The 16,270-nt window shown below is 41.0% G+C and overlaps 1 protein-coding gene across 3 annotated transcripts in view; it reads left to right on the top strand.

Annotated features, from left to right (window-relative positions):
- The window catches only part of STARD9 (StAR related lipid transfer domain containing 9), a 156,828-nt gene that overhangs the window by 84,411 nt on the left and 56,147 nt on the right, over positions 1-16,270 (top strand). For all 3 annotated transcript variants that reach the window (XM_063639540.1, XM_055278850.2, XM_055278849.2), the window contains exons 10-15: positions 5,613-5,680; positions 7,211-7,308; positions 7,688-7,897; positions 8,227-8,324; positions 10,311-10,388; positions 10,845-10,916. In XM_063639540.1, coding sequence (XP_063495610.1) covers positions 5,613-5,680; positions 7,211-7,308; positions 7,688-7,897; positions 8,227-8,324; positions 10,311-10,388; positions 10,845-10,916 — 624 coding nt within the window. The remainder of the gene's footprint in view (positions 1-5,612; positions 5,681-7,210; positions 7,309-7,687; positions 7,898-8,226; positions 8,325-10,310; positions 10,389-10,844; positions 10,917-16,270) is intronic.

Below are 16,270 nucleotides of genomic sequence, written 5' to 3'. Positions count from 1 at the left end.
ACTCTGCAAGGAACTCAAATCAGCAAGAAAAAAACACTCCCATCAAAAAGTGGGCTAAGGACATGAATAAACAGTTCTCAAAAGAAGATATACAAATGGCAACAAACATAGAAAAAAAATGCTCAACATCACTGATTATCAGGGAAATGCAAATCAAAACCACAATACAATACCACCTTACTCCTGCAAGAATGGCCATAATCAAAAAATCAAAAAAGAGGCTGGGTGGGTGGCTCACGCCTGTAATCCCAGTGCTTTGGGAGCCTGAGCCAGGTGGATTACCTGAGGTCAGGTGTTCGAGACCAGCCTGGCCAACATGGTGAAATGCTGTATCTACTAAAAATACAAAAATTAGCTGTGTGTGGTGTCGTGCTCCTGTAGTCCCAGCTACTCACGAGGCTGAAGCCAGAGAATTACTTGAACCTGGGAGGCAGAGGTTGCAGTGAGCCGAGATTGCGCCAATGCACTCCAGGCATCTCCAAAAAAAATAAAATAAAATAAAATAAAATAAAATAAAATAAAATAGATGTTGGCCTGGATATGGTGAAAAGGGAACGCTTTTACACTGTTGGTGGAAATATAAACTAGTATCACCATTATGGCAAACAGTGTGGAGATTCCTTAAAGAACTACAAGTAGATTTACCCAGAGGAAAAGAAGTCATTATATGAAAAAGATACTTGCACATGCATGTTTTAGCAGCACAATTCACATTTGCAAAAATATAGAACCAGCCCAAATGTCCGTCAGTCAATGAGTGGATAAAGAAAATGTGGTGTATGTATACTGTGGAATACTACTCAGCCATGAAAAGGCACAAAATAATGGCATTTGCAGCAACCTGGATGGAATTGGAGACCATTATTCTAAGTTAAGTACCTCAGGAATGGAAAACCAAACATATCTTCTCACTCATAAATGGGAGCTAAGCTATGAGGACACAAAGGCATAAGAATTATACAAAGGCATAAGGACACATAGGCATAAGGATGCAACGGCATAAGAATGAACTTTGGGCTGGGCACGGTGGCTCACGCTTGTAATCCCAGCACTTTGGGAGGCCGAGGCGGGCGGATCACGAGGTCAGGAGATCAAGACCATGGTGAAACCCCGTCTCTACTAAAAAAATACAAAAAATTAGCCGGGCGTGGTGGCGGGCGCCTGTAGTCCCAGCTACTCGGAGAGGCTGAGGCAGGAGAATGGCGTGAACCCGGGAGGCGGAGCTTGCAGTGAGCCGAGATCGCGCCACTGCACTCCAGCCTGGGTGACAGAGTGAGACTCCGTCTCAAAAAAAAAAAAAAAAAAATGAACTTTGGGGACTTTTGGGAAAGGGGGGTGAGGGATAAAAGACTACACATTGGGTACAGGGTATACTGTTTGGGTGATGGGTGCACCAATATCTCAGAAATCACCACTAAAGAACTTATTCATGTAACCAGACACCATCTGTTCCTCCAAAACCTATTGAAATTTTTTAAAAAGTAAGCATAAGAGAGCTGGAATAGTATTTTAATGTCAGGCAAAAAATAGGTTTTAAGGCTGGGGCTGGCTCAAGCCTGTAATCCCAGCACTTTGGGAAGCCGAGGTGGATGGATTGCCTGACGTCAGGAGTTTGAGACCAGCCTGGCCAACATGGTAAAACCCGGTCTCTACTAAAAATACAAAAAAATTATCTGGGCATGGTGGTGGGTGCCTGTAGTCCCAGCTACTCAGAAGGCTGAGGCAGGAGAATCACTTGAATCCAGGAGGCAGAGGTTGCAGTGAGCTGAGATCGCACCATCGCACTCCAGCCTGGGCAACAAGAGTGAGATTCCGCCTCAAAAAAAAAAACAGGTTTTAAGACAAATACTAGAGACAGGAATATTTCATAATGATAAAGGGTCAGTCAGTACATTGAAGAAATATAACATTTATAAATGTATGCACCCTGAACGACCAAACCTCAAAATACATGAAAACACTGATGGAATTGAAAGATTAAAATAGACAGTTCAACAATGGTTGGATATTTCAGTACCTAATTTCCAGTAGTAGGTGTAGTAGGTAGATAACCAAACAGAAATCAGTGAGGAAATAGAAGATTTGAGCAACATTATCAAACTATGTGACCTAACTGACATTTTCAGAACACTTCATCCAACATCACAGAATACACATATTTTCAAGTGCACATGGAGCATTCTCTGAGATAAACCCTATGCTTCCTGAAGCTAAAGTAACCAAGATAGTGTGGTGTTAGTGTTAAGATAAATAGATTACTGGAATAGAGTCCAAAATAGACTCACACATATATAGGCAACTGATTTTTAATAAAGTTGCAAAGACAATTCAGTGGAGAAAATATGTTTTCAGCAAATGGTGGGAGAACAATTGGATGTCTATATGAAAAAAAAGAACTTTGATCTATATTTTGCACTTTATTAGAAAGTTAACTCATTGAATCATAGCTCTAAATGGGAAACCTGAAACTATTAAACTTTAGAAGATAACTTAGGAGAACCTTTGTGATTTTTGATTAGGCAAAGGTTTTATAGATATGGCACTAAAAACACAAATTGAAGAAAAGTACAAATTGAAATCTGGAGTTAATCACAATTTCAAACTTTTGTACTTTTATAATTTTTTTTTGAGACAGGGTCACACTCTGTTACCTAGGCTAGAGTGCAGTGGCACAATCATGGCTCATTGCAGCCTCAACCTCTCAACCTCCCAGGCTCAAGTGATCCTCCCACCTCAGCCTCCCAAGTAGCTAGGACTTATAGGTGTGTGTGTGTGTGTACACTTATAGTGTACAAAATAACTTTTGTATTTTTTTTGTAGAGACAAGGTCTCGTTATGTTGCCCAGGCTGGTCTTAAATCTGTAGGCTCTAGTGATCCCCCTGCCTCAGCCTCCCAAAATGCTGGGATTATAGGCATGACCCACCATGCCTGGCCTTTTGCATTTTTTTTTTTTTTTCAATGAGACTGAGTCTTGCTCTGTTGCCCAGGCTGGAGCACAGTGGCACGATCTTGACTCATTGCAACCTCCACCTCCCGGGTTCAAGTGATTCTCCTGCCTTAGCCACCTAAGTAGCTGGGATTACAGGCACGCATTACCATGCCTGGCTAATTTTTGTATTTTTAGTGGAGACGGGGTTTCACCATGTTGACCAGGCTGGTCTCGAACTCCTGACCTCAAGCAATCCAGTTTTCCTCTGCCTCCCAAAGTGCTGGGATTACAGGCATAAGCCACTGTGCCTGGCCCCTTTTGCACTTTTAAAGACACTATTAGGAGAATACAAAGAAAAGCAGGCCAGGTGCGGTGGTTCATGCCTGTAATCCCACCACTTTGGGAGGCCAAGGTGGGCGGGTCACTTGAGGTCGGGGGTCGAGACCAGCCTAGCCAAGATGGTGAAAACCCTGTCTCTACTAAAAATACAAAAATTAGCCAGGCTTGGTGGCATGCACCTGTAATCCCAGCTACTCGGGAGGCTGAGGCAGGAGAATTGCTTGAACCCAGCAGGCAGAGGTTACAGTGAGCCAAGATCATGCCACTGCACTTCAGCCTGGGTGACAGAGCAAGACTCCCTCGAAAGAAAGAAAGAGAGAAAAGAAGAAGGAAAGAAGGAAAAGCAACAGATAGGTAGAACTTATTTGCTAAACATACATCTGATGAAGGAATTATATATAAAGAACTCTCTAAACACTGTAAGAAAACAAAACAACGGCAAAAATTTTGAACTGACATTTCACCAAACAAAATATGTATGCTAGTGACAAATAGTTGAAAAAATTCTCAACATCCTTATTCATTAGGGAAATACAAATTAGAACCAAATGAGATACCACTACCCACCTTTTAACATGGCTAAAATTATACTAAATATCAGCAAATTGTGTAGGAGCAGGAGTTTTCATACACTGCTCTACTGGTGGGAGTGTAAATGGTATAGCAACTTTGGAAAAGAGTTTTGCAGGATTTTTTTTGTTTGTTTTTGTTTTGTTTGTTTGTTTGTGATGGAGTCTCACTCTGTCGCCCAGGCTGGAGTGCAGTGGTGCAATCTTGGCTCACTGCAACCTCCGCCTTCCGGCTTCATGCCATTTTCGTGCCTCAGCCTCCTGAGTAGCTGGGACTACAGGTGCCCACCACCACGCTTGGCTAATTTTTGTATTTTTAGTAGAGACGAGGTTTCACCATTTTGGCCAGGATGGTCTCAATTTCCTGACCTCATGATCCACCTGTCTCCACCTCCCAAAGTGCTGGGGTTACAGGCATGAATCATCATGCCCAGCCTAGCAGTTTCTTAAAAAGTTAAATACATACCTACCATATGACCCAGCAATTCTACTCTTAGGTGTTTATCCAAGAGAAATGTCCATAGAAAGATGTGCACAAATGTCCATAACTGTTATTTGTAATTACCCCAAAATAGAAACAACCCGCACATCCATCAAAAGACAAATGGATAACTGTGGTATATCCACACAATGGAATAATAGCAGTAAAAATGAATGAACTGTTGATGGATGCCTTAACATGGATGAATCTCAGTTATGTACAGTGAAAAGAGCCAGACGTACGATTCTATTTATGTGAAACATTCTGAAAAGGCAGACTTACAGACATAGAAAGTTAAGTGATTGCTTCAAGCTGGGGATGGGAACAGAGTGACTGCAAAGACTTGAGGGATTTGGGGATTATTTGAAATATTCTTAAAACTACATTCGGTTGATGATGTATAACATTAACAATTTCTGGTCGGTGCAGTGGCTCATGCCTGTAATCCCAACACTTTGGGAGGCCGAGGCAGGCAGATCACCTGAGGTCAGGAGTTCAAGACCAGCCTGGCCAACATGTGAAACCCTGTCTCTGCTAAAAATACAAAATTAGCCGGGACTGGTGGTGCATGCCTGTAAGCTCAGCTACTTGGGAGGCCGAAGCAGGAGAATCACTTGAACTTGGGAGGCCAGAGGTTGCAGTGAGCCGAGATCTTGCCATTGCACTCCAGCCTAGGTAACGAGCAAAACTCCAGCTCAAAAAAAAAAAAAAACAAAAAAAAAAACAAAAAACACACACAAAAACAAAATTAACAATTTCTAAAACAAAATAACAAAACCAACATTGAATCAGGGTTGGGGGCAGAGTAGTTTCTTCTTGGGGGCTGGATGGCGCTAAATAGAACTTACAGGGCAGTTTCTACCCTGGCAAGTTAAGGTGCTGTGACTGAGGTTAGGAAGAGACCATCAGAGGCCACCCACATGCTGTGGCTCTCTGCTAATAAGAGTCAGAGCCCCCTGGGAGGGAGTTGAGCATTTGCATGGTAAATTGTACTGAAATTCCTGATGCCACTGAAAGTTGTGCTCAGCAAACTTCATGGAAGTTTGTGTTCTTAGTCTGTAAGTTCTGCTGGTGTTTTTTGTTTTGTTTTGTTTTTTTAAAGTGATGATCCAGGGCCCTATTGATTTTATCTGTCAGATATTGAGAGCTCACCTGGTTTACATCACATTAGAATACAGATTTGTTGAGTGAATTGGATAAAAATCCAAAATATCACCTTGGTTAGAAGAGTGTCGAAGGGGAAAACAGTACAAATTGTTCCAAATGACAGGCTTTAAATGTTTTCTCCTCTAGGCAATCCTGGAGAACAACCTCCCTTCTGAAATGGCTAGCAAGATCAACCTTGTGGACCTAGCAGGCAGGTAATTAGGATTTCTGTTTTACAGGGAATAAGCTTTTCCAATCTTTTTCACATTTCAGTCATCCTGAGAATATTACAAAAGAAATAAGCGTTCGAATGCTAGGTTAAGAAGTTATTTTCTAGGGGCTGAAAAGTTCCTCTACATCAGGGATTCTCAATCTTGGTTGCACATTAAATCACCTGAGGACCTTTTCTTTTTTGAGACAGTCTTATTCTGTTGCCCAGGCTCCAGGCTGGAGTGCTGTGGTATGATCATGGCTCATTGTAACCCTGGACTACTGGGCTCAAGTGACCCTCCTGCCTCAGCCTCTGGAGTAGCTGGGACTACAGGCACATGACACCACATCTGGCTTTTTTTTTTTTTTTTTTTTTTTTGTGGAGACAACATCTCATTATGTTGCCCTGGCTGGCCTCGCACTCCTGGCCTTGGGCGATTCATCTGCCTCAGTCTCCCAAAGTGCTGGGATTACAAGCGTGAGCCACTGCAGCTGGCCACCTGAGGACCTTTTAAAACTCCCCATACCTATACCTCAGATCAATCAGATTATTAGTGAGGTTGGTGGGAGTTCAAGCATCAGGATATTGTTAAAGCTGCCCAGGTGATTCTAATGTATAGGAAAAATTTAAGAAACCATTGCTTTCAGTGAAGGTAACTGAATTAGTACAATTTTTCTCTTTGATTTAATATTGATTTTATTTTTTCTTTATTTAATATTGATTTTTATGCAGTTCTTTACTTTAAAAAAAAAGTTTTACTTGGTGGTGCACATCTATAGTCCCAGCTATTCAGGAGGCTGAGGTGGGAGGATCACTTGAGCCCAGGAGTTTGAAGCCAGCCTGGGCAACATAACATCGCTCAACCCCATCTCTAAAGAAAAAAAGTTTAAAAAATCTTGAAAGGTTGAGAAGATACTGCCTTGTAGGTATTAGAAGGGAGCATGAATTATAGTTACATATGTATTTAGAAAGAAGTAGTCTTGAGGGATATAATGTGATCACAAGAAAGGGTAAGATGAAATAAGGCAAATTTTCTTATTTTAAAACAATATGGTACAGTATTCCCTTAAGAACTAAGTGCTGTTTGAAAGAAACTATTACCAGCCAATTGGAAGTGTGAATTTTTAATGTTTCCCATTTACTTAAAAAAATTCAAAACTGTTGTCAGCTAATGGCACAAATACCATAAAGCTATAAATACAAGAATTTAAAACAATAGAGAAGTGAATATACCAAAAAGCCATGCTAATATCATTACTGTAAATGAGCATTACATTTAGCATAAAGTGTTCTGACAGTCAAAATAAAAACAGAAACATAATGAGTTATTTGATTTTTATTGCCTGAGAAGCAGAAAAAGTCCAGTTCATTACAAGGTGGTAACATTTTCTTCTGGAACTGAATTCTAAAAGGAATTTATTATGTGCGTCTTTTACAGCATGACATACAGAATAAAGGATAGTATTTTTCAACAGCATTGTAAAGATAGTGTCTTATTTGCTTTTGTTTTTGTTTTTCATTGACTGTGTTTTAGTGAAAGAGCAGATCCCAGTTATTGTAAGGACCGCATTACTGAAGGAGCCAATATCAACAAGTCCCTTGTGACTCTGGGAATTGTCATCTCCACCTTAGGTATTTTGCTGATAGATAATGGGAGTGGGAGGGAGACTTTGGAAAATAACTCATGTTTTCATTTTGTCACAATAGGGTTCCTTTTGATAAGGTTACCTTCTGGTTTGGGGCATGAAAATTGATATTTGTCCTTGGTTTTAGAGTAGAATGCTATCCTACTACCATCATTTCTAAAAAAGGGGAGTCTAAAAAATTATGTGGCTCAAACATTCCATATCATGAGTTTAAAGTCTTTAGGGATACCTAAAATACCCTATTGTATGCAGAAAGGGATTAGGAAATATGATACTTAAGTCTGTGTTCTCCAACCATTGTTTTGTTTTAATATATTTGCTTCATAATTCCTTCTTTCTTCCATTTTCTTTTTTCATCTTTTAAGCCCAGAACTCCCAAGTTTTCAGCAGCTGCCAGAGCCTCAACAGCTCAGTCAGCAATGGTGGTGACAGTGGGATCCTTAGCTCTCCTTCTGGGACCAGCAGTGGAGGGGCACCCTCCCGAAGGCAGTCTTATATCCCATACCGAGACTCTGTGTTGACCTGGCTGCTGAAGGACAGCCTTGGAGGCAACTCTAAAACCATCATGGTTGCCAGTGAGTGGGATGCCAGAGGTGGATCTGTGTTGGGACTGGTACTCAATCTCAGAGAAAGGGCCATGGCCCCAGTGAGTGGGACGCCAGAGCTGCATATGTGTTGGGACTGGTACTCAATCTCAGAGAAAGGGCCATGGCCCCAGTGAGTGGGACGCCAGAGCTGCATCTGTGTTGGGACTGGTACTCAATCTCAGAGAAAGGGCCATGACCATCAAGGTTTCTCATTTCATCAGGGGTCTTATACAGCATGGGCAGTAGTAGCAAGGCAAGTGATTAAGGGCTGGGATGGACGGGCTGGCATGTTTTTAAACTTTCTCCTTCTACCTCAGCGGTGTCTCCTGCACACACGAGCTACAGTGAGACCATGAGCACACTGAGATATGCATCCAGTGCCAAAAACATTATCAACAAGCCACGAGTAAATGAGGTGAGACCTTTTCATAAGTCCTGGTCTGGTATAGTTTACACAAAGCTTTTATTTTTTTTCTTCTCTCATTGATTTCTTTCTCTTTGTACTCACCTCAACTTTCCAGACTTGTCCTCCAAATGATGAGGGAGTAGAATTCTTTCTTGTACTGTCATCTCCTTCTTTCCTATCTCTACTGCCTTCATTCAGTAACCTTTTATGAATAACTTATTTTAGATACTTCTCTAAGGCCATTCTTCTTTTTTTTTGAGACGTAGTCTCACTCTGTCGCCCAGGCTGGAGTGCGGTGGCACAATCTCGGCTCACTGCAAGCTCCGCCTTCCGGGTTCATGCCATTCTCCTGCCTCAGCCTCTCCGAGTAGCTGGGACTACAGGCGCCCGCCACCACGCCCGGCTAATTTTTTTTTTTTTTTTTTTGTATTTTTAGTAGAGACGGAGTTTCACCGTGGTCTCGATCTCCTGACCTTGTGATCCGCCCTCCTCGGCCTCCCAAAGTGTTGGGATTACAAGCGTGAGCCACCACGCCCGGCCTAAGGCCATTCTTCTTAAGATTTCTTAGTTTACCATTACTACTCTAAGAAAGGTCATTTATTTTTTATTTTATTATTTTATATTTAGAGACAGGGTTTCACTTTGTCACCCAGGCTGGAGTGCAGTGGTGCAATAATGGCTCACTCTAAGGAAGTTCATTTAAAAAGTTTGTTTACTGCTTTTATTTTGAATTTATGTTGGTTTATTCCTGTGTTTTTGTATTTGTTTGCCTGTTTTGGGAAAGGGGTCTTGCTCTGTTGCCCAGGCTGGAGTGCAGTGGCACTACTGTGGCTCACTGCAGCTTCAACCTCCAGGGCTTAAGTGATTCTCCCACCTCAGCCTCCTGAGTAGCTGGGACCACAGGTGCATGCCACCATGTTAGGCTAATTTTCAAAAAAAATTTTGTAGAAACAAGGTCCCGCAATATTGCTCAGACTGGTCTCAAACTCCTGGACTCAAATGATCCTCCCACCTCAGCCTCCCAAAGTGCTGGGGTTACAGATGTGGGCCAAGGTGCCCAGTCTTACGCCTGTGTTTTTTTATGCAAGTTGTCTGTGTTTTATTTTTCTCTATGCAAATTGTGGTGACTTCTCTGTTTAGATTAAAAGGAGGGCGTAGGATTCATTGGTTTTTGTTTATCCTTTAATATTTTTTCTTTCTATTGTTTTTCTCCTCTGCCCACACGGAACTATTCATTGGTTTTTGAAAGCTAAATGAGAATTTTCCAAACATTCTTTCACAATTTCAGTGAGAAGTTCCAGAGAAGGGATCATAGCTGGTGGCCATACACTACATATATTCATATATACATATATATATATATATATGTGTGTGTGTGTGTGTATATATGTATGTGTGTATATATGTGTGTGTATATATGTATGTATGTATATACGTGTATATACACATGTATATACACACGTGTATATACACGTGTATATACACACGTGTATATACACGTGTATATACACACATGTATATATGTATATATATACACACACACACACACATACACAGACATAACCCATATGTAGACTGTTTTAAAAAGGCAGTGTAATTAGGCAGTATTAGACTTAGTCACAATACAGGAAGGTTAGCACCTACTGCCTATACATGCCCTGGCTTTTGTGTTACCTGCTTGACCTCTAGGGAAATGATTCTCAAACTTTAGTGTGTCTCAGAATCACCTGGAGGGTTTGTTAGAACACTGCTGGGCCCCAGTCCTTCAGAGTTTCTGATTTAGTAGGTCTGGGGTGGGCCAAAGTGTGCATTTCTAACAAGTTCTTAAGTGAAGTGGATGCTGCAGGTCCTGGGACCACAACTTGAGAATGATTGACCGCTGTAGAGGCTCCTCCAAAGGAGTAATCTACCTCTTCTAAGCCAATTGCAAATAGCATTTCACAGCGGAGTGGGACTTGATAACAATCAGTGGTGATGGAGTTCTCTCTGTTTCAGGATGCAAACGTAAAGCTCGTTAGAGAACTCAGAGAAGAGATTGAAAGACTGAAAGCCCTGCTGCTGAGCTTTGAACTGGTATGCAGACAGTCAGAACCTTTCCATACTTAACTGAAATTCTCCTTCTGAGCCTCTTTTCTTCTCCGTAGAGTCTGGGCCCTGCTGCATTCTATGTTTTCAATTGACTCCTGAGACAGAGACAGGAGCAAAGACAAAACAGAGATTTCTCTGGTTTCTCAGTGTAGCTTCAGATGGTGTGGGCATTTTTTCACTTTATCATCTCTTGTCTTGTGCCTGGATGGTCCTTGCCCTGTGTGGGCAGGTACGGAGAATGGGGCCCTCCAGGAAAATTTCTGTGTATTTTCCATCTTTGTACCAATATGAGCCCAAATACTTAGGCTCCTGATTTATTTCTCATTTTAATGATAAAGTCTTTCCTTTACTGCATCTTACCTTCTTTCCCAAGTGTAAGGGTGGGACCTACCTGAAGGTCAGACCAGGAAAATATCAAAGCACATCTCTATCTTTGTGCAGAGAAACTTCGGTTCATTGAATGATGAAAAGGATGAAAACCTGAAGGAGCTGGTTCTCCAAAATGAATTGAAGGTGGGTGTGTTGGGTGGACTCAGTTGTGCTTTACATCACCCTAGGAGCTCCCTCCATTATTCCTGAGCTAGGTAGGGTTGCTCCCTTGGCAGGGCAGAGAAGAGCTATCTAATTTAAAGACAATGTTTGTTTCCTTTAAGCCTTGACCAGGGGATGTGTTTGCCTAGGAGACTGTTAATGGCTTTCTGACTTTCTGTATTGTTCTCTCAGGGATTCATAAGTCCTTTGGATAGTGAGAGTAGCCTGGGGGGAAAAGACTGTTTTCTTGTCTGTAAATCAGTCAACCAAGATGGAATTATTGTTTGAGGATCAAATAGGTGCTCAGCATGATGTTGCAAGAGGTACAGAGAGGTCCCTGCCCTCAAATGGTTTGCAGTCTAGTTGGAAACACATTTAGAGAATGGTGTGTTTCATGAACCATGTGATTTAGATGAAAGAGTCTAGGGAAGGAAGAAATCATTATGGTTTGGGATTTTCAGAGCAGACATCATATGTTGGTGCTGGAAGGCAGAGAACTGACCTTGAATTAGCCCTTGAAGGTTTGCTAGGGTTGTTACATAGGGAGAAGGGGTAAGGCATTGGGTGAGGGAGGGATAACATAAGCAAAGCCTTGAAACTGGGAGAAGGAAGGGGTGTGAGAGGCCATGTGGAAGCACACACCGTGAGGAAGCTGGTTAGAATGGGTGTTCGTGGTAGAGGGTAGTGCAGGTAAGGTTAGGGCAAGTTTCGAAGGTTTGAACTTGGTGTAAACAGGATTAATAGCTTCTTGAATCAGGTTGATGACATAATAAAGGAGTATCTTTGGAAAATTAATATGATAGTTGTATGCAGGATGAATTGAAAGGTAGAAAGACTGGAAGCAGGGGACCAACCAGGAAAGAGACTGCTGTAATCCAGTGAGGGCAAGGACAGGACATTTTGGAAAAGTAGAATAAATGGTGATTCCCAGAGACATTTTTTTAAATTTATTTTATTTTTATTGAGAGGGAGTCTCACTCTGTCACTCACACTGGAGTGCAGTGTTATGATCTCAGCTCACTGCAACCTTCACCTTCCAGGTTCAAGTGATTCTCCTGCCTAAGCCTCCCAAGTAGCTGGGACTACAGGTGTGCACCACCACACCTGCCTAATTTTTGCGTTTTTAGTAGAGACAGGATTTCACCATGTTGGCCAGGCTGGTCTCAAACTCCTGGCCTCAGGTAATCCACCCTCCTTGGCCTCCCAAAGTGCTGGGATTACAGGCATGAACCACTGTACCTGGCCCCCAGAGATATTTAAAAGGAAGAAATGGTGGGCAGTTTTTTTTGTTGATGGATTAGATTTATTTTTATTTTATTTTTTTATTTTTTATTTTTTATTTTTTTGTTTTGTTTTTTTTTGTTTTGTTTTTTTTTAATGACTCAAATTCTTTTTTTTTTTTTTTTTTTTTATTATACTTTAGGGTTTTAGGGTACATGTGCACAATGTGCAGATTTGTTACATATGTATCCATGTGCCATGTTGATTTCCTGCACCCATTAATTCGTCATTTAGCATTAGGTGTATCTCCTAATGCTGTCCCTCCCCCCTCCCCCCACCCCACAACAGTCCCCGGAGCGTGATGTTCCCCTTCCTGTGTCCATGAGTTCTCATTGTTCAATTCCCACCTATGAGTGAGAACATGCGGTGTTTGGTTTTTTGTCCTTGCGATAGTTTACTGAGAATGATGTTTTCCAGTTTCATCCATGTCCCTACAAAGGACACGAACTCATCATTTTTTATGGCTGCATAGTATTCCATGGTGTATATGTGCCACATTTTCTTAATCCAGTCTATCGTTGTTGGACATTTGGGTTGGTTCCAACTCTTTGCTATTGTGAATAGTGCCGCAATAAACATACGTGTGCATGTGTCTTTATAGCAGCATGATTTATAGTCCTTTGGGTATATACCCAGTAATGGGATGGCTGGGTCAAATGGTATTTCTAGTTCTAGATCCCTGAGGAATCGCCACACTGCCTTCCACAATGGTTGAACTAGTTTACAGTCCCACCAACAGTGTAAAAGTGTTCCTATTTCTCCACATCCTCTCCAGCACCTGTTGTTTCCTGATTTTTTAATGATGGCCATTCTAACTGGTGTGAGATGGTATCTCACTGTGGTTTTGATTTGCATTTCTCTGATGGCCAGTGATGAGGAGCATTTCTTCATGTGTTTTTTTGCTGCATAAATGTCTTCTTTTGAGAAGTGTCTGTTCATGTCCTCTGCCCACTTTTTGATGGGGTTGTTTGTTTTTTTCTTGTAAATTTGTTTGAGTTCATTGTAGATTCTGGATATTAGCCCTTTGTCAGATGAGTAGGTTGCAAAAATTTTCTCCCATTGTGTAGGTTGCCTGTTCACTCTGATGATAGTTTCTTTTGCTGTGCAGAAGCTCTTTAGTTTAATGAGATCCCATTTGTCGATTTTGGCTTTTGTTGCCATTGCTTTTGGTGTTTTAGACATGAAGTCCTTGCCCACGCCTATGTCCTGAATGGTATTGCCTAGGTTTTCTTGTAGGATTTTAATGGTTTTAGGTCTAACATATAAGTCTTTAATCCATCTTGAATTAATTTTTGTATAAGGTGTAAGGAAGGGATCCAGTTGCAGCTTTCTACATATGGCTAGCCAGTTTTCCCAGCACCATTTATTGAATAGGGAATCCTTTCCCCATTTCTTGTTTTTGTCAGGTTTGTCAAAGATCAGATAGTTGTAGCTATGCGGCATCATTTCTGAGGGCTCTGTTCTGTTCCATTGATCTATGTCTCTGTTGTGGTACCAGTACCATGCTGTTTTGGTTACTGTAGCCTTGTAGTATAGTTTAAAGTCAGGTAGCGTGATGCCTCCAGCTTTGTTCTTTTGGCTTAGGATTGACTTGGCGATGCGGGCTCTTTTTTGGTTCCATATGAACTTTAAAGTAGTTTTTTCCAATTCTGTGAAGAACGTCATTGGTAGCTTGATGGGGATGGCATTGAATCTATAAATTACCTTGGGCAGTATGGCCATTTTCACGATATTGATTCTTCCAACCCATGAGCATGAAATGTTCTTCCATTTGTTTGTATCCTCTTTTATTTCATTGAGCAGTGGTTTGTAGTTCTCCTTGAAGAGGTCCTTCACATCCCTTGTAAGTTGGATTCCTAGGTATTTTATTCTCTTTGAAGCAATTGTGAATGGGAGTTCACTCATGATTTGGCTCTCTGTTTGTCTGTGATTGGTGTACAAGAATGCTTGTGATTTTTGTACATTAATTTTGTATCCTGAGACTTTGCTGAAGTTGCTAATCAGCTTAAGGAGATTTTGGGCTGAGACAATGGGGTTTTCTAGATATACAATCATGTCATCTGCAAACAGGGACAATTTGACTTCCTCTTTTCCTAATTGAATACCCTTTATTTCCTTCTCCTGCCTGATTGCTCTGGCCAGAACTTCCAGCACTATGTTGAATAGTAGCGGTGAGAGAGGGCATCCCTGTCTTGTGCCAGTTTTCAGAGGGAATGCTTCCAGTTTTTGCCCATTCAGTATGATATTGGCTGTGGGTTTGTTGTAGATAGCTCTTATTATTTTGAGATACGTCCCATCAATACCTAATTTATTGAGAGTTTTTAGCATGAAGGGTTGTTGAATTTTGTCAAAGGCCTTTTCTGCATCTATTGAGATAATCATGTGGTTTTTGTCATTGGTTCTGTTTATATGCTGGATTACATTTATTGATTTGCGTATGTTGAACCAGCCTTGCATCCCAGGGATGAAGCCCACTTGATCATGGTGGATAAGCTTTTTGATGTGCTGCTGGATTCGGTTTGCCAGTATTTTATTGAGGATTTTTGCATCAATGTTCATCAAGGATATTGGTCTGAAATTCTCTTTTTTGGTTATGTCTCTGCCAGGTTTTGGTATTAGGATGATGCTGGCTTCGTAAAATGTGTTAGGGAGGATTCCCTCTTTTTCTATCGATTGGAATAGTTTCAGAAGGAATGGTACCAGTTCCTCCTTGTACCTCTGGTAGAATTCAGCTGTGAATCCATCAGGTCCTGGACTCTTTTTGGTTGGTAAGCTATTGATTATTGCCACAATTTCAGAACCTGTTATTGGTCTATTCAGAGATTCAACTTCTTCCTGGTTTAGTCTTGGGAGGGTGTATTTGTCGAGGAATTTATCCATTTCTTCCAGATTTTCTAGTTTATTTGCATAGAGGTGTTTGCAGTATTCTCTGATGGTAGATTGTATTTCTGTGGGATCGGTGGTGATATCCCCTTTTTCGTTTTTTATTGCATCTATTTGATTCTTCTCTCTTTTCTTCTTTATTAGTCTTGCTAGCGGTCCATCAATTTTGTTGATCTTTTCAAAAAACCAGCTCCTGGATTCATTAATTTTTTGAAGGGTTTTTTGTGTCTCTATTTCCTTCAGTTCTGCTCTGACTTTAGTTATTTCTAGCCTTCTGCTAGCTTTTGAATGTGTTTGCTCTTGCTTTTCTAGTTCTTTTAATTGTGATGTTAGGGTGTCAATTTTGGATCTTTCCTGCTTTCTCTTGTGGGCATTTAGTGCTATAAATTTTCCTCTACACACTGCTTTGAATGTGTCCCAGAGATTCTGGTATGTTGTGTCTTTGTTCTCGTTGGTTTCAAAGAACATCTTTATTTCTGCCTTCATTTCATTATGTACCCAATAGTCATTCAGGAGCAGGTTGTTCAGTTTCCATGTAGTTGAGCGGTTTTGACTGAGTTTCTTAATCCTGAGTTCTAGTTTGATTGCACTGTGGTCTGAGAGACAGTTTGTTATAATCTCTGTTCTTTTACATTTGCTGAGAAGAGCTTTACTTCCAACTATGTGGTCAATTTTGGAATAGGTGTGGTGTGGTGCTGAAAAAAATGTATATTCTGTTGATTTGGGGTGGAGAGTTCTGTAGATGTCTATTAGGTCCACTTTGTGTAGAGCTGAGTTCAATTCCTGGATATCCTTGTTAACTTTCTGTCTCGTTGATCTGTCTAATGTTGACAGTGGGGTGTTAAAATCTCCCATTATTATTGTGTGGGAGTTTAAGTCCCTTTGTAGGTCACTGAGGACTTGCTTTATGAATCTGGGTGCTCCTGTGTTGGGTGCATATATATTTAGGATAGTTAGCTCTTCTTGTTGAATTGATCCCTTTACCATTATGTAATGGCCTTCTTTGTCTCTTTTGATCTTTGTTGGTTTAAAGTCTATTTTATCAGAGACTAGGATTGCAACCCCTGCCTTTTTTTGTTTTCCAGTTGCTTGATAGATCTTCCTCCATCCCTTTATTTTGAGTCTATGTGTGTCTCTGCACGTGAGATGAGTTTCCTGAATACAGCACACTG

The sequence above is a fragment of the Symphalangus syndactylus genome, chromosome 5, assembly GCF_028878055.3.
Source record: "Symphalangus syndactylus isolate Jambi chromosome 5, NHGRI_mSymSyn1-v2.1_pri, whole genome shotgun sequence".
NCBI lineage: Eukaryota > Metazoa > Chordata > Mammalia > Primates > Hylobatidae > Symphalangus > Symphalangus syndactylus.
This window is presented reverse-complemented; position numbering and strand designations above follow the sequence as displayed.